General features: G+C 48.0%; 1 protein-coding gene across 1 annotated transcript in view; it reads left to right on the top strand.

The window, feature by feature from the left end:
- The first annotated feature begins 2,145 nt into the window (after positions 1 to 2,145).
- Positions 2,146 to 24,379, top strand: part of LOC115100564 — a 117,387-nt gene continuing 95,153 nt past the window's right edge. The window contains exons 1-11 of the mRNA XM_029619081.1: positions 2,146 to 2,359; positions 12,084 to 12,156; positions 13,766 to 13,911; positions 15,556 to 15,630; positions 17,009 to 17,058; positions 17,469 to 17,598; positions 19,661 to 19,746; positions 22,745 to 22,820; positions 22,953 to 23,039; positions 23,545 to 23,654; positions 24,101 to 24,268. Of these exons, the coding sequence (XP_029474941.1) occupies positions 2,150 to 2,359; positions 12,084 to 12,156; positions 13,766 to 13,911; positions 15,556 to 15,630; positions 17,009 to 17,058; positions 17,469 to 17,598; positions 19,661 to 19,746; positions 22,745 to 22,820; positions 22,953 to 23,039; positions 23,545 to 23,654; positions 24,101 to 24,268 (1,211 nt within the window). The 5' untranslated portion in view covers positions 2,146 to 2,149. The remainder of the gene's footprint in view (positions 2,360 to 12,083; positions 12,157 to 13,765; positions 13,912 to 15,555; positions 15,631 to 17,008; positions 17,059 to 17,468; positions 17,599 to 19,660; positions 19,747 to 22,744; positions 22,821 to 22,952; positions 23,040 to 23,544; positions 23,655 to 24,100; positions 24,269 to 24,379) is intronic.

A 24,379-nucleotide genomic window follows, 5' to 3' on the forward strand; every position in this document is an offset into this window, starting at 1 on the left:
CATAAACCTTTACCCCTGAGTTTTGATCCGGTAAGATGTCAGATGCTAAGGGTTGGACACAGGTAGCCCTGGGCCAGAAGATGTCTAAGGGGCACTGAGTAGAGGCATTGGTAGTCCTAATAAATTCTCTCTCAGTCCATACAGCAACCAGTACCTTGATATTGAGTGGGGCGAGCACTGGGCTGCTGGGAGTGCCTAAGACGTGCCATGCTGGAGCAGACCAAAGTCCATCATGCCCAGTATCCTGTCGCGGACAGTGTCCCATCACATAAAGCAGATCCAGTTCCTTGTTGCTCACACCCAACAACAAGTTCTGGGTTTCCATTGAGGACCGCCTGATTCATCAAGGTCTTCTTTCAAAGACCAGAATGGCAGAACAGTCTTAGTGAGTCAGTCCCCAAGGGTGCAAGAGCAAAAATCAAACTATGCTCACTGCTCTCACATGGCTGTACAATACATTATTTATATTTTTGCTCTTGTGGTTCTGAAGTAATCTTGTCACTAGTTTACAGGTAGGGGGCTAAGTCAATATCTACAGAAATAGCCACATACAAAGGCAGATGTATTGTATACCGCTGGCTGCCCTTAGGTACGCAGACAGCCGACCACACCCCCCCCCCCCCCCCCCCAATATGCTGTTTAACCCTGTGGATCCTTTCTATGTGCATGGTCCAAAAAAACACAATGCTTCTGTGGTCCAATGGGCCCTCATGCTTTAGGAAACGAGAAGAAAGAACAGCGACTGAAGTAGCACAGTGTCATGACCAACGATGGCACAGGCAAGGTGACTACCCAGAGGCACTTTCCTACTCTGCCTATTGGTAAATTGGCCCCTGGCCCCTCGACTGCCCATGGGAGAAGGGAGAAAGTGTAACATAAACTGCAGCGATGTGCAAAAACAAAATCAAAACATAGTTGCAAAAACAATTAGTCCATTAACAATCCCTAAAGGCCATAAATGACCCCACCCCGGAGAGCCTACAAAACACAGATCTTTCACCCTTCTCTTTCTATAGCTAGAATTATGATTTTCCACCTAATGCAAGATTACAGCCAGCAAACATGAAACAATAAGGTTTGACTAAAGACAATGCAGACAAACCCTAAGAATGCCTGAAAACTTTAAAAACTTCCCAGCCATCCTAGAATTATAAAACAAAGGGGCTGATATTAAAAAACAAAAAACAAAAGCTGAGCCCCTAAATTTAGGCCTCTAAATTAAGCTCCTAAAATTTTCACTGAAAATTCACATAAATTTAGGACCCTAAACATTAGGTTCCTATATTTTCAGCTGAAAATTCACATAAATTTAGGACCCTAAACATTAAGTTCCTATATTTTCAGCTGAAAATTCACATACATTTAGGACCCTAAACATTAGGTTCCTATATTTTCAGCTGAAAATTCACATAAATTTAGGACCCTAAACATTAAGTTCCTGTATTTTCAGCTGAAAATTCACATACATTTAGGACCCTAAACATTAGGTTCCTATATTTTCAGCTGAAAATCTAGGCTCCTAATTTAGAATCCTAAATTTAGGAGCTCTGCTTTTTTTTCTTCTTAATATTGGCCCTCTTGTTTCATAATTCTAGGATGGCTGGGAAGTTTTTTAAAGTTTTCAGGCATTCTTAGGGTTTGTCTGCCTTGTCTTTAGTCAAACCTTATTGTTTCATGTTTGCTGTCTGTAATCTGCTTAGAACAAGATCTTGCATTAGGTGGCAAATCATAATTTTAGCTTAGGCTTCTAAATTAGGTGCCTAGTTCTGAAAATTAGTGTTAAGCCCATAACTTTTTCCCTGCCCTAACTCCGCCCCTGTAACCACCCACTTTTTAGGCTCCTAAACTTAGGGGCTTAATACTAGGGCCCTGGTAAGTTTTCAAAATGACTAATTTAGGAGCCTAACTACAGAAGTGGGGATCCTAAACTCTTTGAAATGAAATACCATTCATAATTAAAATAACGAAACTAATTAAAAAAAAATCAAAGCAAAACATCCAACTACCACCTTACAGTTACTTCCGAAACTTGGCGCCAGCTTCCCAGGGAGGCAGCGAGACCGGGCGCGGGGTGGTGCCCGCACCGGCTGCGCTGCGGCTGCGCTGTGCCTTTAAGAGGCTCCCGGAGCTCCCCCGCCACGTGACCAGCATGAAACGCCTGAGCAGGGCTGAGGGGAACCAGAGCGAGCGGGAGCCGGGAGGCGGCGCCGGGCTCCCCGTCCGATCGAGCGCCATGCCCGAGCGCATCAGCCTCGCCGAGTTCCTGGCCGCCACCTCGGAGGACCTGCACTCCCCGGCAGCCTCCGCCTTCACCTCCAAGATGCAGAGGTGCAGGGTGGCCGTGGCTGTCCTGGAAGAGGTGAGGGGAGTGCGAGGAAGACTTGGCTTTCCTTTGTCTTAGGGGGGGAGGGCGTCGGAACAGTTCCGCATTCTTGGCGGGGGAGCCCCGTAACCCTTGCACCGTCTTTGCCTGGCAGAGTCACTTTGCAAAACTTCATCGGCTACAACATCCAAAAGAGAAGAGTTTCGCCTCTCGGCCTTTTTTTTTTTTTTTTTACTTTTTCTGCATTCTTTTTCCTTTTTTCGTTTATTTATTTTTTCTTTCATATCGCGCTCTTCTCTTTGGGGGCTTTAGTGATGAGAGTGATCTTGTTATTCCTGTCCCTCTGGTGGAACTGGGCATCCTGCCCTGCCAGTGCAGTGCGGTAAGGGATTAGCACCAGCAGGGGCCCTGCCAGTGATCACTCAGCATGGCAGCACTCAAGGATGGACTGCATTATTTAAAGCTTTTTTTTTTTTTTTTTAAATCACTTATCATTTGAGTGTCTCCTCCATTCAGATTTCGGATTTTTTGCCTCCAGGATCACAACTGCTGCCCTCTCTCTCGGGGCTTACCCTCTGCAAGGAAGCGCCCCCGGGCAGATTTTTTTTTATCCCTGGTTAACAGCCCCAAGAGTTTCATAGAAAGTGTGGGACCCGCAAATTTACAAAGCTTTTCAGGCTTCTTTGTAAATATTCGACTTTCCACATTTTTTTTCATTTTAATTCAGCTTTGTTCATTTAATCTTTGTATTTACTTTTCTATAATTTTCTTTCCCTGTTAGATTAATATGTTTGATCGGGGTTCTAGTTCTAAACCGAGAACATTAGGGTCCCCCGTCCCCAAATTATTAGGTATTCTGGCTGATGGGTAAAACAAAGCAACTTTATTCCATTCCTCCGAGTTAGGAGGGTTTAAAGCTTTGGAAAGTTACTGCCCCCTTTAGACTGGGGGAAGGGGACGGATGTCCCAGTACTGAGCCTATTGGAGTCCCCTGCAGGTGTCATAAAAGTGCAGGCAGGAGATTTACGTTTTTAAAGATAAGAGTCAGGAGGGCAATAAAAAGCACAGTAAATACATAAGGAAGGAAAGGAATGAGAAATAAGTCAGGACAAGCCGATCCTGGCAGACCTCTGCCTGGTGCTGGGATGTGCCCCCCTCTCCTCTTTCCCTTGGCAAAGTTAAGCTGGGAGGCCCAACCTTGGGACTCGGGTGCCTCTCTTTCTTGAAGACCAATTTAGTATTTTGCCATGGCCCAGAGGAGCTGTTGCTTTTAAAAGCAAGAAATTAAAGCCCAAGCTATGCAAAAGCAAAGTCCACGTTTTTCCTAGTGTGTGTGTGTATATATAATTTGCAAATATCTAATTACTAACTTTAGTTTGCTAGAACCAGCCAAAGTCACCCCTTCCCTCTAAAGTTTAATTCTTTGCAGTACTTCTCCTAGGTGTCAAGTTCTGCTGTAAATAAACTCTGTGGCCAGGAGCTTTGGCTCCTGGGAGTGCTGTAGACTCACCTGACAATCTGCTGCACAGATGCAATATTTGCTTTGAGCAGAAATGCTTTAATTGCTGATCAAAGAAAAAAAGTGGCAGGCTATCACCTTTCCAGATTAACTGTTAGGGGGACTCCAGCAGCTGATCCTCTGCAGGCAGACGGCTGGCGCATAATTCTGGACCCTGAACTTGTAGGATGCCTTTCATCCAATCTGGAGCACAATGTGCTTTGCTCAGCAGTGCGGGCGCAGCCACCTCTGGAGTGGAAGTTCTGGGTATCCGGTGTGATGCCTGATCTGTTCGACAGCCCCCCCTCAACTGGAGATGAAAGAAATGCAGTGCTGTTCTTTCCCAGATGCAATGGGTTAACCCGAGGTACAGTGAGATAAAAGCCATAGACTGGATCAAGTTTGCAGAGTGGGAGGGGGAGGATAGGATTTGAACTGCTTCCCTTAAGAGAGCCTGGGCATAAGCACAGAGGATCCTCAGTCGGGAGGGTGTGAGGGTGAAGTCTGAGGCTGGGTGGGCTCTACCAGATCTACTCCACCTTCATTGTCTCCCTTTCTGAACTTTCTGTCTGGTAGATTTCTGTTCCAGCCGCTCTGCTTTGCTGATCTTCGGTGGTGGTCTGTGGCTGGGGTGGGGAGGGCTCCAGGGGTCATATCGGAGAGAGTCAGGCCAGTTCCTGAACTGAAGGAAAGCATTTTAATGGGATTTGGTGACTGCAGGGTTGTATTTTGGGTTCCCTGTTTCCAGTGCTGCGCCCTAGTGCTTGAAGTCTGCAGAGTTTTCAGTTTAAAATCACCTCTTCCTTGGACATGTGATTGAATATTCATTGTGGATATCTTGAAACCAGGGCTGTTCACTGCCCTCTCAGGTAAAACGAAAGTGTCCTTAACAAAAGATCTGGCTGGGCCATTCAGTGCCAAAATGTTTATCAGATGTGATCTGCAGGAAATGCGAGTTCCAATCTCGACTCGGGCACAGAATGGTGCTGGACCTCTAGTGGAGTGGCTCCTGTCTCCAGCAGGTCTCGCTTTCTGGAACTCTAAAATGAATATTGATGAGACTCTTATTTGAAGAGTGTCGGCTGTGGAGTTAATTTTGCTTATCTTGATAACCAGACCTGGCTGTGGTTCCTGAGGGACTGGAGTGTGACAGTCTTACTTTGTAGAGACAAGAAGGCCTCCTACCTCTTTTGTTGACAGCTGGTGGCCAACCCAAGTGGTATTTGAAGGTGCTCCGGTTGGGTCCGCAGCTTTTTCTGGTGGCTGGCATGAATAGTGCTTGACTTAAGGAGGAAGGAAGATGAAAAACTGAGGACCACAAGTCTTGGCTCCATAGATATATCCCACAAGCCCCACCCATGCTCTCTAACTCTACCCTGTCCCATGACCTAGACATTTGGATTTGGTCCAACACTTCCTTTTCCAGACTCTAGAGGTCTTGCCATGGCAGTGGTAGGGTTTGTAGAGATGGGCAGACTCGTATGGTCCTTTTGTGCAGTAATGTTTCTATGTGCTTCTATGTGGGAGAGGGTCAGGCTAGCTAGATGCTGATCTTTGGAGTTGGGTTCCGATCCAACGAGAACCGGTTGGGACAGGAAATGAAGGGTTAAGGCCTTACTACAGAAGTAAACTTGTACCTGTGAGAGACAACTGTCCTAGTCTGCCTGGGCAGACAGAAGAATAAGCTTGGGTGAGGGGAGAGAGCCCTGGTTGTTTGCAGGAAATTCCAGGTTTACACAACAAGCTGTCTTAGCTCATGGCTGCTTTTCTCCCCTTACAGATGTGCAAAGGAATTTCACACATCAGGATAGGACTGTTCCATTTAGTACAAAAATACTTCCACTCTATTGTTTGCTGCCTGGATGAAGCTTGCAACCGTTTCCTATTTGCCGTGTAAATTTGGGATAAATGGAAAACACATTCCACCAGTGTGATTGTTTAAAAATAAAGAGACGATCACCTATGTTCGCTTGCCTGTTAGTGGACAGCACTGCATGAATTTGGAAGGCTCTTGAGCACTTTGTTAAGCTTTTATGATAAAACAATCTCTGTGTGAATCTGAGATCCAGGTACTGTTTTGCACAGCCTGCCAGACTGCTTGCGTTCCTATGTTAGAGGTCATTGGGAGGAGTTGGAGATTGGAAATATTGAAAACAGGACAGTGAGGCACCACCACATCAGTACCATGGGCAGAAGGTGTTAAAGGCTCCCCATATGGAGTAGTGGATCCAATGTCTTGGATTAAATCCTAATGGAATGAATCAATAGAGGAATATATTTCAGTTCTCCTGCTGTTCCTTCCTGTTTTAAAAATTGTGTTTAAAGATTAGCATGGATACGTTGCAGATTGAGTGTCCTGTCAGGCTGGAAGAAGTGAATCCGTGGTGGTTGATCCTTGCACTGGCTGAGGTATAGGTGAATGCCCCGTGTAGTTTCATAGAGTTGTGGTCTGCTGAGCAAAAAGGTGCATGGTGCATGCTAGGGATAGGCATTCAGGAGAAATGAAATGAGATGAAATTTCCTATTTCGTTTCAGATTGTTTTCAAAGTGGAACGAGTTAAGTTAAATGAAGAAAGTCACCGGTTGGGCCTAGGCCGAGCCCGAAGCCAGGACCTGACCTAGGGAGTAGGCTGAGATGCAAAGCAGGGGTCCTGGCCTACGCCCCGAGCGCGACTCGGGTGCCTCACCTAGGCATAGGCTGCGACTTGACGAATGGGCTGTGGCCTATGGCTGCGTGGGACGCCGGGGTCTCGGTCTAGCCCTGGCTCAGGAAATTTCCCGACGACCCCCCCCCCCCCCCCACAATACTTATGAAATCCGACACCACATCCTGGCCTCGGCCTGGACCCACACTCAACCCAGGGGCCCAGCCTGGAGGCTGAATCCTGAAGCCAAGGCCTCGGAAGTCTTTTATTTTATTTTATTTTTTTTCTTCACCAAAATTTCCGCAGTTTGCTTGGGAGGCACTGGATGTAGTTTGGCACATCTTTCCCAGTAGAGAGGGCCATTTTTGATGTACGTTGGGCCTGGGACCGGGTCCAGGCATCAGAACCTGGCCTGTGGGCCGGGCTGCGGCATTGGGTGCAGGCTTCCGGGCCGAGGTCGCAGTGATGCACCACGGCTTAGGCGTGTGCAAGGCCGAGGTGCCCTAACGCCTAGGACCAGACCTAAAGCCTTGGCCTTGTGCAGGTTTAGACCAAGGTAGATCACTGTGGTCTGGCCCTAGGTCCCTCACAAGGCCCCACCCGGGGCGGGGAGGATCTTGGCCTCAGCATTTTTCCGGGTGAGAGGGATGGGTGGGGGGCATGGGAAGCCCTGGAAGGCCCCTTTTTTTTTTTTTTTTTTCAATCTTTATTTTAACTTTTTTTTTTTTTTTTTAAACTAAAGAAACAAAATAAGCATTACTCTAAACTTAATTTCATGGGGGGAAAAATCCCCCCCCCCAAAACAAAACGAAAAAACTAAATTTCCCCCCTTCCCACCCCTAATGGCTGCTGACATCTGCTTGCTTTTCATCGGCTGTGCAACCTTTTTGACGGGTAGCAAACTTGCTTAGCGCCATTGAGGAGGGGGACGACCGTGGGAAAATTAGCGCCGGGCAGCACTATGAAGAAATCGTCCTTTTTATATTAAAGACAGCAGAAGCGGGGCAGTTCTGAAAGCCACCTACCCGGCCAAAAAGAGCTGACAGTCGAGCAGTTAAAATCCTAGCTGGCTTGCCTAGCAGGTGCCCTTTGGGGTGGGCGTAAAATAACGCACGCGCCTGTTGGACTTTCTTTCTTGGCCGGCAGGCGCAGAATTCCGCAGCTGCTTCTGGAGCAACGGACTTTGCACTCGCTAATGTTGAAAGGGAAACGAGCAGAGTTGTTTCCCTGGCTGCCGTGTACCTGGCTGAAAGTGTTCCTGTGTGCGCTGCAAACAAGGCCCCCTCCCTAAAGAACAGAAGCCATGGTTGCTTTCCAGGGGGGGGAAGGGAGAGACTGTTATAGGGGAGTTTGCGGGCCAGATCCGCAGTGCTGGACATTGTCTTCCTTCCCCCCCGCAGAGTGGCTAAAAGGTTCAGGTTCATTCACTTTTGCAGGACACGGAGGCCCCCTGTGTGTTTTGTATATTTAATGCACATCGGTGAATGCTGCTTGCTCTGTTTTTTGGAAGTGCTGCAGGTTACATGGGAGAGTCCTCTTTACTGCCGTCCACCCAGAACATCCCCTAGAGTTTGAAGCTGAGCGCTCTTTCCCCTCCTTTTTTTTCTTTTCTTATCACGTGTAAGCAGTAAGTATTATAAAACACCATTTCTTGTGTGCTTGGAAGTCCTGTGGGGAGGCCTAATAAGGCACAGGGCATGGCCGTCCGGGCAGGTCTTCCTGACCTAAGGACCTGACAGAACTGCAGTTTGAAAATCCTTTTTCTCTCCTGGCTGTTAATGTAACTGTAACTATATTTATTTATAAGCCATTAGATCCAAAGGTGCATGTTTTATCTGCATAGTGAAATCACAAAAATTAAAGGGAAAACAAACCATTACTCAGTTCACTATTTATTATTCCGATCCAGTTTTTACCTAACTGTATCAAGTTGTTATCCTGTTTCACTGTATATCAATTCGTTCCTGTGTTACCAAAATATTATCAAAGTGTTACTGTGCATCAATCTGTTCCAGTGTTACCAAAATGTATTAAGTGTTATCTTGTAAACCAAAGTGAAGGCTTCCCGCTATACTTCGGTATATAAAACCTCGAAAAAATAAATAAATAAACCATTGGCATTAGACAGAACAAGGCCCATCAGCTGTTCTGGTGCCGACGTTTAAATCGCAACCTTGCACCGATGCCCAGATTTACTTCCTGCAATTGACCACCGGATCAATTAACGACCTACATCAGCATCGCCTCACAGCTCCATTGCAAGCCTTTTGTTGGCCTGCATCGCTGATAGGTTAAGAACATAAGAAAATGCCATACTGGGTCAGACCAAGGGTCCATCAAGCCCAGCATCCTGTTTCCAACAGTGGCCAATCCAGGCCATAAGAACCTGGCAAGTACCCAAACACTAAGTCTATTCCATGTTACTGATGCTAGTAATAGCAGTGGCTATTTCTAAGTCAGCTTAATTAATAGCAGGTAATGGACTTCTCCTCCAAGAACTTATCCAATCCTTTTTTAAACACAGCTACACTAACTGCACTAGCCACATCCTCTGGCAACAAATTCCAGAGTTTAATTGTGCGTTGAGTGAAAAAGAACTTTCTCCGATTAGTTTTAAATGTGCCCCATGCTAACTTCATGGAGTGCCCCCTAGTCTTTCTACTATCGGAAAGAGTAAATAACTGATCACATCTACCCGTTCTAGACCTCTCATGATTTTAAACACCTATCATATCCCCCCTCAGCCTTGCGGCCTTTTCTTTTATTTTGTTGGTATAAGCTGATATAGCAAATGAGTTAGAAACAAGGTGTTTCATGCCGGTAGGTTCTCTAGGAGGGTGTGGAGCTTGGGGAGGAGAAGGGTTTCAGTACTGGAATAGTAGTAGGTGCTGCAGGGCAGGAATGAGGTGCACTGTAGAACTTCCTCAAGGAGATCAGTGGTTTTTTTTTTTTATTTTTCAATTTAAACTTTTATCTAGCAACAGAACAAAGTGACAACCAGGCGCAGGCGAACATTAATATTTCAACACTCAATCAGATCACAAATCAGCAATCTTAACATTATCCTTCTTATACGTTTCCCAGCCTGCTTTCCCTCCCCAGTGCCTGTCCTCATGAATATTCTTATCTCTGGCTACCAAGAACTCTCTTGCAAAATTCCCACTTAGCATCAGGTTACTTTGTTTCATTTCGCCCATCTCTTTTCAGATTTCAGTGAGAGGTCTCTCTAAATCTCTGGCCTAGCCATATAATATGCTCTTCCTAATCCGGCACACAGCTGAGCCTCAGAAGGAGTGGAAATTTGTCTCCAGCAATGCACCAGTTCGAATTTGGCTGCAATCACTATTTGTCCCAGTTAAGGGCTGCATGTGAGGATCTACGTTTGGCCCTGGTAAATTTAATAATAAGAATTAAAGATGTGCATTCATTTAAAATCAATGCGTAAAACACTACTAATAAGGGCAGTTTGTTTCATTTAGGGGCTGTGAAACGAATCGAGGGCCCCCCCCCCCCCCCCCGAATGAAACAACCCTATTCGTTGCATTAGTTTTTAAATGAATGCATCAGGCTTAGGACATAGACTGAGGCCCAAAACAGAGGCTGTGGCCTAGGCCCGAGCGTGATGCCAGGGCCTTGGCTGAGATCCAAGCCCCCCCCCCCCCCCCCCCCCGAATAAACCACTTACCTGATCCGTTGGGTATCTGTGAAAGCGGGAAGGCTGGATCCTGATGCCTTGGTCTCGACCCGGACCTAGGTCCGACGCTGGGCTTGATGCCGGGATTTTAGACCAGGTCGAAGCCCAGGCACAGGCCCAACATCACTGCCAGGCCCAGAGGTCCGGTCCCGACGCCAGGGCCTCAGCCCAGAGCCAGGCCCAGGCCTCGGAGCATCTCTGACGCTGTCCTCTTCTTTCCGCTGGGGTCGAGTTGGAGTTAATTAACTGCGGTGTGACCCCAGCCATCATTTGCCACTGTATTTCTCATAAACCCAATCTTCCTCTAGGCTGTTTCGACTCAGAAGAAATTGCAAAGCAAAACTGAAAGAGATTATTCTCAAAAGTTCTGCCTCCTGATCTGATCTGAGCCAGTTTGATTAGTTGCTGCCCCCAGCAATGTTCCTACTTCTGGCGCTGAGCGGTTCAAGTTTATGCTTTTGTTGTACAGCAGCACTTTGTTCTGTTTTTCTTTCCTTTTTCATTTGTTGACCTGTAAAATCTGATTAATAAGACACTTCTTCACCTGGGTTTTGCAGGCGTGGAGAGATAAAATGAGCTGCCTAAAGATCACACAGAGTCAGCGACTCAGACCCAGGGAGATGCAGCGACTGGTCCTGAGGTCACATAGAGGGTCAGTGAGTAAGGTACAGGGAGATGCAGCGACTGGTCCCAAGGTCACATAGAGGGTCAGTGAGTGAGGTACAGGGAGATGCAGCGACTGGTCCCGAGGTCACATAGAGGGTCAATGAGCGAGCTACAGGGAGATGCAGCGACCGGTCCCAAGGTCACACAGAGGGTCAGTGAGTGAGGTACAAGGGAGAATGCAGTGACTTGTCCCAAGGTCACATAGAGGGTCCGTGAGTGAGGTACAGGGAAGTGCAGGCGACTGGTCCCAAGGTCACATAGGGGTCAATGGGTGAGGTACAGGGATGCAGTGACTGGACCCTAGGTCACATAGAGGGTCAATGGGTGAGGTACAGGGAGATGCAGCGACTGGACCCAAGGTTACACAGAGGGTCAATGGGTGAGCTACAGAGAGATGCAGCGACTGGACCCAAGGTCACACAGAGGGTCAATGAGTAAGGTACAGGGAGATGCAGCGACTGGACCCAAGGTCACACAGAGGGTCAATGAGTAAGGTACAGGGAGATGCAGCGACTGGTCCCGAGGTCACATAGTTGTAGAAGGAGTCCTGAACTTATGTCCCAGGATCTCTGAATCGCAGTTCAAATACTCTTATCTACTTGCCCCCTCCTTCTCTGTTTTCCTTGAGGATCTAGGGTACAATTTGCCTTCAGAAAAAGAAAATCTTCTCATTAAGAAGTTATGGTCTGAGGACGTGGGCTCTTCTCCTGGAATCTGTTAGTCTGTACGGTTTGTTGGTTTTGCTACCTCAGACTAACATGGCCTGTCTGATAGGCCGCAGACATTTTAACCCTTTCGCCTCCTGGTTAGCCTGGCAATAATGCAAAGCATTAGTGATTTGATGCTTCCATGGCAGACGATGCCCTGCACATTGAGGCATTATTCTTCTTATAGCACCTTATGCATTCCTCGTTCCCCGCCCCCAGGGCTGTCGCACAAGAGGAATCAGCATCATTTTGTAGACCAAGGAAACATTTGCAGCCAGGTCTCAGGACCTCAGCTCTCACCCAGAGGGCGGAGTTCTGGGGAGAAATTGGGTTCTTTCCAGAACTTCCAACGAGGCGAGGCTTGTGGTCTGGAGAGCCCTTGCATGGATCAGAGATCACCTGGTGTTTTTTGATTGATTTCCTGAGGGTGATTTTGGCTTTGCTCAGTCCGGCCAGGGTTTCAGACTTGGTAGGTCCCGCATTGTGATTTCAGAGCACAGTTGTGTGGATCCCCAGGGAGCCCTAATCACTTTCTTTCTGTTCCTTGCAGTGTCTGGAAAGTGACCAAGCTGTTCTGCAGAGGATCAAGAAGTATGTGAAGGCAGTAAATGTATCTGGCCTGGGTAAGTTATTAGCCTGAAGCTGAGGGAGGCACAGACAGAGAACACACACAAACAGGAGGGGGGAGAGAGAGCCACATTGCAAGGGGAGACGGGCCCAGTGAACACGCACAAACAGGAGGTGGGGGGGGGAGAGAGAGCCACAGTGCAAGGAGAGACGGGCCTAGTGAACACACACAAACAGGAGGGGGGGGGGGGGGGGAGAGAGAGCCACAGTGCAAGGAGAGACGGGCCTAGTGAACTCACACAAACAGGAGGGGGGAGAGTGAGCCACAGTGCAAGGAGAGACGGGCCTAGTGAACACACAAACAGGAGGGGAGAGAGCCACAGTGCAAGGGGAACGGCCCAGTGAACCACACAAACAGGAGGGGGGGGAGAGCCACAGTGCAAGGGGAGAGGGGCCCAGTGTGAGCACAAACGGCAGAGCGAGAGAGAGATTAGGAGGCCTGCATGGAGAGACTGAGAGAGAGGAGGGGAGTGGGGAAAGACATTGAGTCCAGAGAAAGGAGAAGCAGGACAGAGGCTGGCAGAGTGAGAAGATCACACTTATGGGAATTGGATGCGGTGTTGGTTACTGCCACAAGCGTTGACGGGGCACGGGACTATAAATGGTGAAGCTAAGGTAGTTTTCTCACTCTTTGATGCCAAGGACCTCCTAAGCTGGCGTAGATCCGCTGACTGTAGAGTTGAAGGAGACTCCTCCAGAGTAGGGGGGGGAGGGGTGTGTGGAGGGGGAGGGTGTGTGTGGAGGGGGAGGATGTAGGTACATGCAACTATTTTCCTGTTCCCCCCCCCCCCCCAACGTTTTAATTACAAGAATTGACACAGGTGCTGTGCTTCTTGCACCCTCAGCAGGGGAGGGCAAAATATCAGCTGCTCTCATTCCAGTGTAGCCCAGGGGCTGAAAACACTTGCATTGGTGGCAGGAGTGGGAGGGTAGATGCTGCCCCTTTAAGAGGCCCAGTGCTTCCGGCAGCCTTGGTGGCTGCATAACCATCAATCCATTGGGTGGCTTTGTTTTATTTATAGAGCAAGAGTTGGGGGCAGTCTGGGGCTCAGCTGAACCCACAGCCTGCAGGCCCGATCAGCTGTTCAGAGCCGGAGCTTGCCGGCAGTCTGTCCCCATACTGGGAAGCAGCAGCCGCGTGCAGAGCTGTGGGGTCCAGAGTGAAGCTGCTACCAGGACATTTTAGGGCAGTAGAGAATGTTTCATGGGTGAACGGGCAGGGGGGGGGGTCGGTACTTGTGCAGCTGCAGCATGGGCCTGCTTCCTCCTACAATGACTGCCACGCCGCGGACTGGCAAAGATGATGGCCGTCCTACGGACCAAGGATTGAAAAACACTGCTAAGCCAAGGCCACGGGTCTGACGGGTAATAGCGACCAATGAGAGCAGAGCTCGGACGGTCATTGGTTCTGCTTTCCGGAAGCCCTTCCTGGCTGAAAGCCACGAACGTTTAAAATAAAGTGTGTGGGGGAAGAGCCTGCTAATATTCTGACGGCTCCGTCCCTCTCCTCCCGGGCTGCACTGATCACATCCTCTGGGCTCCTTTGCTTCTCTCTGCCTTCACTGACTGCGTCCTTCAGGGCTATTTTCTGCTTTGCTTTCCCAGCACATGTTGAAAATGAAGATCAATACAGCGAGGCCCTGGAGCTCCTTGGCAAGAATCACCTGTCGCAGAACAATCACGAGCTGTCCACAGGGTTTCTGAACCTTGCTGTCTTCACCAGGGAAGTGACCGCTCTCTTTAAGAACCTGGTGAGCATCTGCAAGTCACTCTGCTGACCTTGAGGCTACCCTACTGACCTGAGCAACTGTGAGATAAGGGTAGTCCTTTATCATTTTACATGCCCCTGCCTTTAATACTTCATTTTGAGAAATCTCGGGTTTCTTTCTGGCTGGAAGGAAGATTTTAGGCTTTTGTGTTTCATTGTCCCTTTGTACCAGTGTCCATCCATCCAACCCTGCATTCTTATTATCTATGGCTTTCTCAGTTTCACTTTTTGTTCCGGTGCCTGCCTCTTTCAGTCTAAGGATTGTTCTGTAATCCTGTACCATTTGCTGGTATGTGCTGTGTAAATCTCTCTCTGCTTTAGGTTAGTTAGCATGGTTTTTTCTTCACCGTTTGTCTGATGCTTTTTCATTCCTTGGCAAACCTGGTGACTTTTTAGATGTTTGGTTGGGTTTCTTATTCCTGGTCTAATGGTTATGCATTCCCCTGTCCCTGTATTTAATTATCAGGGAAGGAAATATCAAATTTCACAGCACAAATATGCACCCTGGTTACACCAGTTATCAAATTGGATTTATTAGGCACGTAAGTCTGCTTTGAAAATTCTCCCGTGAAATCTACCCTACACATGTGCATAAACATTTTCCTGAAAATTTCCACGCACATGGTTGATTTTTACAAAGAGTGTGCTTAGTCCAGGTAAACCTGCATGCAAATGTGACGTATACATGTGAGCTTACACTCATGTCGGGTGGGAAGTTTTGTGAAAGGCTGCATCGGCACATTAAGGCAGTGTTTTACCCACAGAAGTCCCTTTGATAATTTCCTCTCTCGGCTTAGTGGGTGTCTAGAGTGGTCAGCCAGCTCCATTTTTTCTGGACAGATTGATCTCATCATGGTTTTGCACTCGATGGGGCATGGATTTGTAGTTCGTGCTTTTCTTAAGAAACTCAATAGAAATCTGTCAAAAATTGGCCTGTATGGGGAGAGAGCTGATGAGCGGTCACGCAGCTGGTTTCCTGCCACTGCCTGCCTTATTCTTAGGGACCCTTAATCAGTTTTTACTTAATCTTGACTTGGAAAAATGAGTTTTCTACTGATTTATTTTTTTTTTTTATTTTAGTCATTTTTTATCTTAGTCATTTTTTCATTAATTTTTTTTAAATTATAACCTTGAAATTCCCCCAAAAAAATTAAAATAAAAGCAAAGGATCCTACTTATTCTTCTCTCTCCTCCTTGCTTCCTCTTTCCTTGTCTCTCCTTCTTTTGTTGAATACAAGTTGCACTATGGGTGCAATTTTTCACTAATATTTCCTGATTTATTTTCAGTTGTTTAAATTTCTCTCTTGGTGTCACTTTTATTTTGCACTAATGATTTGATTGCATTTTGATTTATGTTTTTTCTCGCTTAGAGTACTTTTGGTAATTTAGGAGAGTAATACATGTGGCAGAGTAGGTTGGCACACCCCCAGGTAGAGGTAGAAAAGAACCTGTGGGGTTAGGCAGGGGGCGCTACCCCCTTGGAATAACTGCGCAGTGGAACTTGGTGACTGCATCTGGCCGTTCAGTGGTGGCTCCAAACATGGGATCTGTTTACCTACCTGCGTGGCCAGGCAACTAGGTTTCACTTGAGAAAAGCTCTCCATCGGTGCATTTCTTTTGCGTCTAGGTGCAGAACCTGAACAATATTGTCTCTTTCCCGCTGGACAGCCTTCTGAAGGCCGAAATCAAAGATGGCCGACTGGTGAGTTCTCCCGTCTTCCGCCTTTCCTCTCCTAGGCAGAGACGAGTTACTGTAATGGCGGCTGGGTTTTCTTCTCAAAACCTACCTTATGGGCTTAGTCCTGGTTCCTCTTTGTTTTTGTTTAAAAGCCATTTTGCATCCATTTTTTGTTTCTGATATTAAAGGTGGGCAGAGCAGGACATTGCAGATCCTTTTATTTTCCTCCAGTTCCTTCACTTTCTATTCCTTATTGATTTCATCATCACATTGTGCAAAGTGAAAATAAGAAGCAGGCCATGGATGGAATGATCAAACAAGTGCAAAGTATTAGAATAGGTTTTACTGCAGGTAAAGATCAGGAGTGAGGTGCATTGGCAGAGTGTCTGTGTGGGGTCTCAGTAATGAGACAGCAGGGAGTGCTAAAGGGCAGGAGTGAGGTGCATTGGCAGAGTGTCTGTGTGGGGTCTCAGTAATGAGACAGCAGGGAGTGCTAAAGGGCAGGAGTGAGGTGCATTGGCAGAGTGTCTGTGTGGGGTCTCAGTAATGAGATAGCAGGAGTGCTAAAGGGCAGGAGTGAGGTGCATTGGCAGAGTCTGTGGGGTCTCAGTAATGAGATAGCAGGAGTGCTAAAGGGCAGGAGTGAGGTGCATTGGCAGAGTGTCTGTGTGGGGTCTCAGTAATGAGACAGCAGGAGTGCTAAAGGGCAGGAGTGAGGTGCATTGGCGAGTGTCTGTGTGGGGTCTCAGTAATGAGATAGCAGGTGCTAAAGGGCAGGAGTGAGGTGCATTGGCAGAGTGTCTGTGTGGGGTCTCAGTAATGAGACAGCAGGGAGTGCTAAAGGGCAGGAGTGAGGTGCATTGGCAGAGTGTCTGTGTGGGTCTCAGTAATGAGATAGCAGGGAGTGCTAAAGGGCAGGAGTGAGGTGCATTGGCAGAGTCTGTGGGGTCTCAGTAATGAGACAGCAGGGAGTGCTAAAGGGCAGGAGTGAGGTGCATTGGCAGAGTGTCTGTGTGGGGTCTCAGTAATGAGACAGCAGGAGTGCTAAAGGGCAGGAGTGAGGTGCATTGGCAGAGTGTCTGTGTGGGGTCTCAGTAATGAGATAGCAGGAGTGCTAAAGGGCAGGAGTGAGGTGCATTGGCAGAGTGTCTGTGTGGGGTCTCAGTAATGAGATAGCAGGAGTGCTAAAGGGCAGGAGTGAGGTGCATTGGCAGAGTGTCTGTGTGGGGTCTCAGTAATGAGATAGCAGGAGTGCTAAAGGGCAGGAGTGAGGTGCATTGCTTATGTTTTGGCAGAGAAGAAGCAACAGTGCCTGATTACAAAGTGTTATCAGTTTTAATACTGGCCAGTTTCAGCAGCATAACTGTTTTTTTTTTATTTCTTTCTGCTCTCTGTGATTCAGGATTGCAGGAGGCAGATTGAGAAGGCTTGGAAGGAATATGAGACCAAAGTGTAAGATGTCCCCTTTTTTTTTTTTTTTTTAATGTGGGAAATTCTCTTTAACATTTGAAATTTGACAATTTTCTGTCCAGATGGAGCTGGCCAAATTACTAACAACTCTCCAGATGTGGAATGTATTCTGCTCTCTGGCTCTCCTTATTGGTGCCAGGCTGGCCAAAATCCTTATAGGGTTTGAGAGGATTTTGGAGGGGGCCAGGACTTGAGGCTTCTACAGTTCCGTCTGCTCCCAGCAGGAGGTGCTGGAGGGCTCTGGCTGCCATGGAGCACGGAGTTCCTCTTGATGTGGAGTCTCCTGGTAGGACTGCCTATTAAACGGATTATACAAGGTGCTGGGACTTGGGAAGTCCCTGGCGGAGAAACAGGATCATTTGTGTTTTGAGTTTCTGCAATCTGTCCTACAGGGCTAAAATTGAAAAGGAGAAAAAGGAGCGGGCTAAGGTGTCTGGGGTCATCCGGGCAGAGATTCCTCCAGCAGAGATTGCCGAGGATATGGAGAAGGAGCGGCGAATGTTCCAGCTCCAGATGTGTGAGGTAAGGATCCGTAGAGAGAGAGCGCATGGATTAACACCCCCCCCCCCCCCCGGTCCCTTTGCTCAAGTGACTGCAGCAAATTGTTGCTGGGGGGAGAGTATGTGGATGACAGAAGCTCTGAGAAGGAAGATGCTTCTATATCAGGTCATTTGTATTGTCCTCTAAACATTTCAATTATTGAAAGCAAATGGGGAGTGCTGGGTCTGTCCAAGAAAAATACAGTTTTATGTGAAAGGAAAACCTGCAATGTAGTTGGGTGGCCAAGCTTCCTTTTTAAAGGCTACCAGTTACTTAGAGATGTAGGTGTTTCTGCTTGCAGAGGTCCCTGTCCAGCTGCGTTGTGCTCTTTTCACTAGCAGAACATTAATTTAATGCACAACTTTTTATTTTTCCTTCCAAGCTAATTTCTTTATATTTCTCGTTTGTGAATCTTGAAATAACCGTATTTCTCCGTCACCCTCCAGTTAAAGGAGGAACCCGATGATGAGGTTGGTAGGTTTATGGTGAGAGGGAAGAGGTGTGAGGAAAGAACAAGTGGATAGTTAGTTCTTGTCTGCGTAGGAGAGAGAGGGAGGGGAGGATGATTGCTGTGTTGCTCCCAAGTCAAACTTCTACTTAAGATGCAGGCATTTTCAGATTTTAAAATATTCTGTGAGCCACCTGGAACTTTGCATGTGTTTTCACAAAACAAAAGGCATCCCTGTGGCGCCTCGCCCCCTAACGTGTACCAGTAGAGTTCTGATAAGGAGGTCTCGCGTTACAATAGCGCGGCAGTCTTAGAAAAAGACTTTGCTGGAAGGAGGAATCTAGGAATGCTCTCCAGCTGAGGTGGGAGCGGGGCACATGGCCTGCCTACTGAGCAGGGGTGGTGGAGCTTTCCTCTGGGGGGGGGGGGCTGGTGCTCATGAAGCCGGGCAAAGGTAACTACTTTGCTTGTTGTGGTTGCGAGTCCTTACAATGCTTGAGGCTGGGGCACCCGGCCAGAGTGTGAGTCAGAGAATTCAATGGCTGATCTGTTAGAGAGAAGCCAGGCTGCACATGGAAACCTCAGTGCATTTGCGGCTTGGCCAGCGAGTTATTGCCTGGGGTTTGGTACGGGGGGGGGGGGTGAGGGAGTTCCTTATTGCAGTGTGAAATGGAAAAAATGCGAGCATTTGTTTTGTGCATATGTCTGTGTGTGTTTGTGTATAATTTATTTATCGAGTTTTATATACTGTCATTCGGTTTCGCCATCATACGGTTTACAAAAATACAAAGCTTACAAGGTTAAGGAGGATAACAAGGGTTTCAAAAAGGTTCAAAATCTTGTTAACCTAGGGATATCATATAGAAGTTGGTTGTTCAGTTTTTTATGTTTCAATTCTTTGTTATAATACATCGTTGTGTTGAGTTTCATTTTTCTTCAGGTTAGATTGGAGGGGGTTGGCGTTGTTGTTCATTGGGTGAGTTGGTATGCTTTGGTGAACATCCATGTTTTAGATCTTTTTTTTTTGAAGGTTTTTAGGTTTTCTTGAGTTCTGAGTTCGATTGGGAGGGAGTTCCAGAGTTTTGGGCTACCTAGGGAGATTGCTCTCTTTTGGGTTGAGGTGAGTTGTTTGGAACGAGTAGGTGTGTGTCTTTAGGAGTCCTTTATTTGCTGTTCTGAGGTTTCTGTTTGGGGTATGTAGTTTTATGGATTTTATTTTTTTAATTTATTGATTTCTGATTTAGTAGTTTTAGAAACTAGAAGGAAAAGTAGTGGTATCTGATTATGTCTGGGTGAGGTTCTGCTGATTCCTCTTGTTGAAATCACGCCTCTCTACCCACTTCTTGTCATGAAGATGACAGCCGCAAAAAGAGGTAGTTGCCCCACTAGTAAGCGGGCAATTACCTAATGTTTAAAAGCTCTAGAGAAACTATAAGGACTACAAATAGCAAAAGATTTTCCATTGACTGGAAATGGTTCCATCTGGTGTTCCTGCAGTCCTTCACACCTGGCATCTTCCAACTCTTCTCTTACCTGTTGTTCTTGGTGGCCTTCATGGATGCTCTTCTAAAGCATCGCTCTCCTCTTTGTTGCCAGTTCCTGCTGAAAGCCAATGAGAGTCAGCTGAAGCAAGGTCCTGACTTCCTACAGAGCCTTATCAAGTTCTTTCATGCGCAGCACAAGTAGGTAAAATGCAAAGCACTTCCTGTCTGCTTCTGATGTCACTTCCTACAGTGTCTTGGGAATTTTCTTGATCCGATGATTGAGGAAGAGTTTTTTGATAACCTGCGTAGATTTCTTTTGTGCTTCAAATGCTGGTGACACCTGTCAATGCAGGAATCGTGGGGACAAATGCAGGAGATTTTGTCAAAATACTGGAGACTTGGGGGGGCGATTTAGGAGTAAAGGGTACAAGAGACAGAGGCTGGAACTCTGAAATAGATTTGTACATATACAGGTGAATTTTATTAACCCACATACAAGGCAATTTTCAGCTGGTCCTGACTAAAACTTAGCTGGTTTGTTGACGTCTTTAATTTTTAATTTCCCACCTATGCTGTTCTTAGGGAGCTCAATATTCAGTGGGTCATTTAGTGAACAAGTTATTCAGCTAATGTTAACCAGATGACTTACCCTGTATATTCAGCAGAATAAGCGTCTCGCTGAAATTACTTGTTTTAAAGTTATACGGCTTCATGAATCCGTATATCTCCGGTTAGATTTTAAAGTTAGCCAGCCTTATGTGGCTGGATAACCTGCTACTTATCCAGATATCTTTAAAAAAAAAAAAAAAAAAAAAAAAAAAAAAAATCTGGGTAAGTAGTGCTGTATCAGAAAAATAAAATAAAAGGGCCTGCGTCTCCCATCCACTTGTAAATTGCAGTATCTAGGCCAGCGCTCCTCAGATCTAGAGCTGGCCGAGTCGCTCTCGGCTACAGGCTCGCCAATAGGTTGCACATCCTTCAGAGACAGGGTGAGCCAGCTCTGGGTTCAACTCCCGCCCTCCATTAGATCTCTGGACTTGTAATTCCAAATTACGCCACGCAACGAGATAAAGCCCGGATCGGATCGGCCTGCCCCATTTGGAGCTGTTTGGTAATCCGTCTCTACTACCTAGAATGCACCATGAGAAAAGAATTGGCCCCGGGTTCTGATATTTTTGGAACCTTTTTGATGACTTTCAAAATTCCCCATTTTGTCAGCATTTGAGAAGTGGGGTCTTAGAAACGTGGGTGGGGGGTGGGTGGGGAGGGCTCAGCTTTCACGCATGATGTTCTCGAGTTGCCACCCCCCCCCCCCCCCACTGCAGGGTAATCCAATATCTCTGTGGTCCCAGCCCTGAGGAATGCTGGTGCCCCATGCTCGGAGCAGCTGGCAGGTAGGGCTTGCCTTTATTTTCCTCCCTCTGCACCAGGTTAATCAAGTAGCGACCACAGCGGATTCACGCTGGGCCCCAAAGGTCAATGCAGCGTCCCTCTCCTCCCCCACACCTTTTAGAAGCAGGGAGCTGTTTTACCTGTGTGTGTCTCCCCTCAGAGGCAGGGAGCTGTTTTACCTGTGTGTGTGTGTCTCTCCCCTCAGAGGCAGGGAACTGTTTTACCTGTGTGTGTGTCTCTCCCCTCAGAGGCAGGGAGCTGTTTTACCTGTGTGTGTGTGTGTCTCTCCCCTCAAGGCAGGGAACTGTTTTACCTGTGTTTGTGTGTGTGTCTCTCCCCTCAGAGGCAGGGAGCTGTTTTACCTGTGTGTGTGTGTGTGTGTGTCTCCCCTCAGAGGCAGGGAGCTGTTTTACCTGTGTGTGTGTGTGTGTGTCTCTCCCCTCAGAGGCAGGGAGCTGTTTTACCTGTGTTTGTGTGTGTGTCTCTCCCTCAGAGGCAGGGAGCTGTTTTACCTGTGTGTGTGTCTCTCCCCTCAGAGGCAGGGAACTGTTTTACCTGTGTGTGTGTCTCTCCCTCAGAGGCAGGGAACTGTTTTACCTGTGTGTGTGTCTCTCCCCTCAGAGGCAGGGAACTGTTTTACCTGTGTGTGTGTCTCTCCCCTCAGAGGCAGGGAGCTGTTTTACCTGTGTGTGTGTGTCTCTCCCCTCAGAGGCAGGGAGCTGTTTTACCTGTGTGTGTGTGTGTCTCTCCCCTCAGAGGCAGGGAGCTGTTTTACCTGTGTGTGTGTCTCTCCCCTCAGAGGCAGGGAGCTGTTTTACCTGTGTGTGTGTGTGTGTCTCCCCTCAGAGGCAGGGAGCTGTTTTACCTGTGTGTGTGTGTGTCTCTCCCCAGAGGCAGGGAGCTGTTTTACCTGTGTGTGTGTGTGTGTCTCCCCCTCAGAGGCAGGGAGCTGTTTTACCTGTGTGTGTGTGTGTGTCTCTCCCCTCAGAGGCAGGGAGCTGTTTTACCTGTGTGTGTGTGTCTCTCCCTCAGAGGCAGGGAGCTGTTTTACCTGTGTGTGTGTGTGTCTCTCCCCTCAGAGGCAGGGAGCTGTTTTACCTGTGTGTGTGTGTGTCTCTCCCCTCAGAGGCAGGGAGCTGTTTTACCTGTGTGTGTGTGTGTCTCTCTCCCCTCAGAGGCAGGGAACTGTTTTACCTGTGTGTGTGTGTGTGTCTCTCCCCTCAGAGGCAGGGAGCTGTTTTACCTGTGTGTGTGTGTGTGTGTCTCCCCAGAGGCAGGGAGCTGTTTTACCTGTGTGTGTGTGTGTGTCTCTCCCCTCAGAGGCAGGGAGCTGTTTTACCTGTGTGTGTGTGTGTCTCTCCCCTCAGAGGCAGGGAGCTGTTTTACCTGTGTGTGTGTGTGTGTGTGTGTGTGCCTCCCCTCAGAGGCAGGGAGCTGTTTTACCTGTGTGTCTCTCCCCTCAGGGGCAGGGAGCCTCTTGCTCAGCAGCAGGAGGTCTCCTTGCTTGATGGGAAAAGGTGAGAGCTGCACTCATCTTATCTCTTAAGGAGCTCAAGGCATCACTTGGAAATGATTTAACTTTCATTTATTCATTTTTGCCCTCCTCTTCCAAAACAACGTTGAAAGCAGCAAACACCTATAACAGCATAAGTTAAATAATTCTTAAAACCAAATAATATCCATTAAGAGTGTGTAAACAGCTAAAATGTTTCCTGCGCTGGATTGCAGTCCCTGTGTGCAGAAGTGATGCGCTCTCTCTCCTTCTCTCTTCTCCGGTTCCTTTCCTTCTTGCCTTTGCAACTAGTTTTTTCCAGGATGGGTGGAAGGCAGCTCAGACACTGCACCCGTTCATCGAGAAGCTGGCCTCTTCTCTCCATGCCGTAAGTCTCCCCCGGCTCCATCATCCCTCCCTCCCCCATCCCTTCCTTCCTTATCCCGAGGCTGGCCAGTATGGGCTCAGCTGAAAGCCTCTCGTCGCTCCTGACCGAGCATGGTTGGCGGTTTCCTTGCAGTTGCACCAGGCCCAGGAAGAGGAGGTGAAGCAGCTGACCCAGATCCGGGACTCCCTGCGAGGGCTCCTGCAAGTGGAGAGTAAGGAGGTGAGAGGTCGGATCCTGACAGCACAAGAGGAAGGGATTGAATGTAATGCATTCAGATGACTGAGATAAAGCCCAGGCACTGTGCAGGATCCCTCTCCTACCCCGACAAGACACCCCAGTCCTGACATGTAGCATTCCTTAGAAACGAGACACAGCTCTGCCCATGCACCTCATTCCTGCTGTGCAGCATCCAGTGCCGAGGCCCACATACCACACTGCTAATGCACCTCAGTCTTGTCCTGCTAATCCAGGAACGAGACCACCACCCACAGCTCTGCCCATGCACCTCCCGTGCTGACTTCCCGTCGAGCAGGCACGTCATTGGTGCTGCAGGACGATGTCAGAGTGGCAATGTTTGATCCCGTGGCTCCTCCCGAGTCCCTCCAGCTCACTGTATTTATGGCTAAAGCCAAGTTCCAGTGCTGTCTGCAGAAATCTCGTGTCGCCCACCTCTGCTGCGTGCCAGGAGTGGGAAACTCTTCTCCTGTGTTTCCTGTGAATGTAGGAATGCCTGAGCAGGAAGAACTCTGGCAGCAGCTACAGCATCCACCAGCACCAAGGGAACAAGCAGTACGGCACTGAGAAGTCGGGCTTCCTGTACAAGAAGAGTGACGGGTGAGGAGCTGGTTGATCTTGTACTAAGAGGTACGGGCTTGTCCTGGTTAGAACCCAGGATTCCAGCCCTGCCTTCAGAGGCCACAGCTGACCTAAGGACAAGGATGGGCTAGTAAAGGCATAAGACCAAAGCTGATGGGGGTGGGGGGGGGGTGTCCTACTAGCTCAGCCAGGGGAGCTATTCCTGCAGCTGAATGGCAGGATCTCTAGAACTTAGGCTGGCTCTCATCCCGAGGGGCTGCATCACAGCAGAGGGTCTTGGGGGTGTGGGTAGGGGAGTGAAGATTCTGCAGCTTCCCGTTGGGTCTGAAAGTTGCTGACTAGTTCTCTCGTGTTCTCTCTCTCTCGTTTTCTCTCTCTCTCGTTTTCTCTCTCTCTCTCTCCTCTCTCGTTTTCTCTCTCTCTCTCTCGTGTTCTCTCTCGTTCTTTCTCTCTCTCTCGTCTAGAATACGTAAGGCATGGCAGAAGAGAAAATGTGGTGTCAAGTATGGCTTCCTGACGATATCGCACAGCACAGTGAGTATTGGAGGCAGGTGCCCCTGGCTGGCTTGCTGTGGGCTGAGGCTCTTCTCTAGGCTAGAAACCCTCCCCTCAGCTCATGGAAGGTGGAATGAGTGAGGTTCGCTGTGACAGTAGCCTGAAGGGGGAACTGCAAATCTTCTACGTGATAAATGCTGTCCAGCGAAACTCAAGCGTAAACGGGAGACTTGATTCTGCATCTCTGG

This window comes from Rhinatrema bivittatum, chromosome 11, assembly GCF_901001135.1.
Source record: "Rhinatrema bivittatum chromosome 11, aRhiBiv1.1, whole genome shotgun sequence".
Classification (NCBI taxonomy): Eukaryota; Metazoa; Chordata; class Amphibia; order Gymnophiona; family Rhinatrematidae; genus Rhinatrema; species Rhinatrema bivittatum.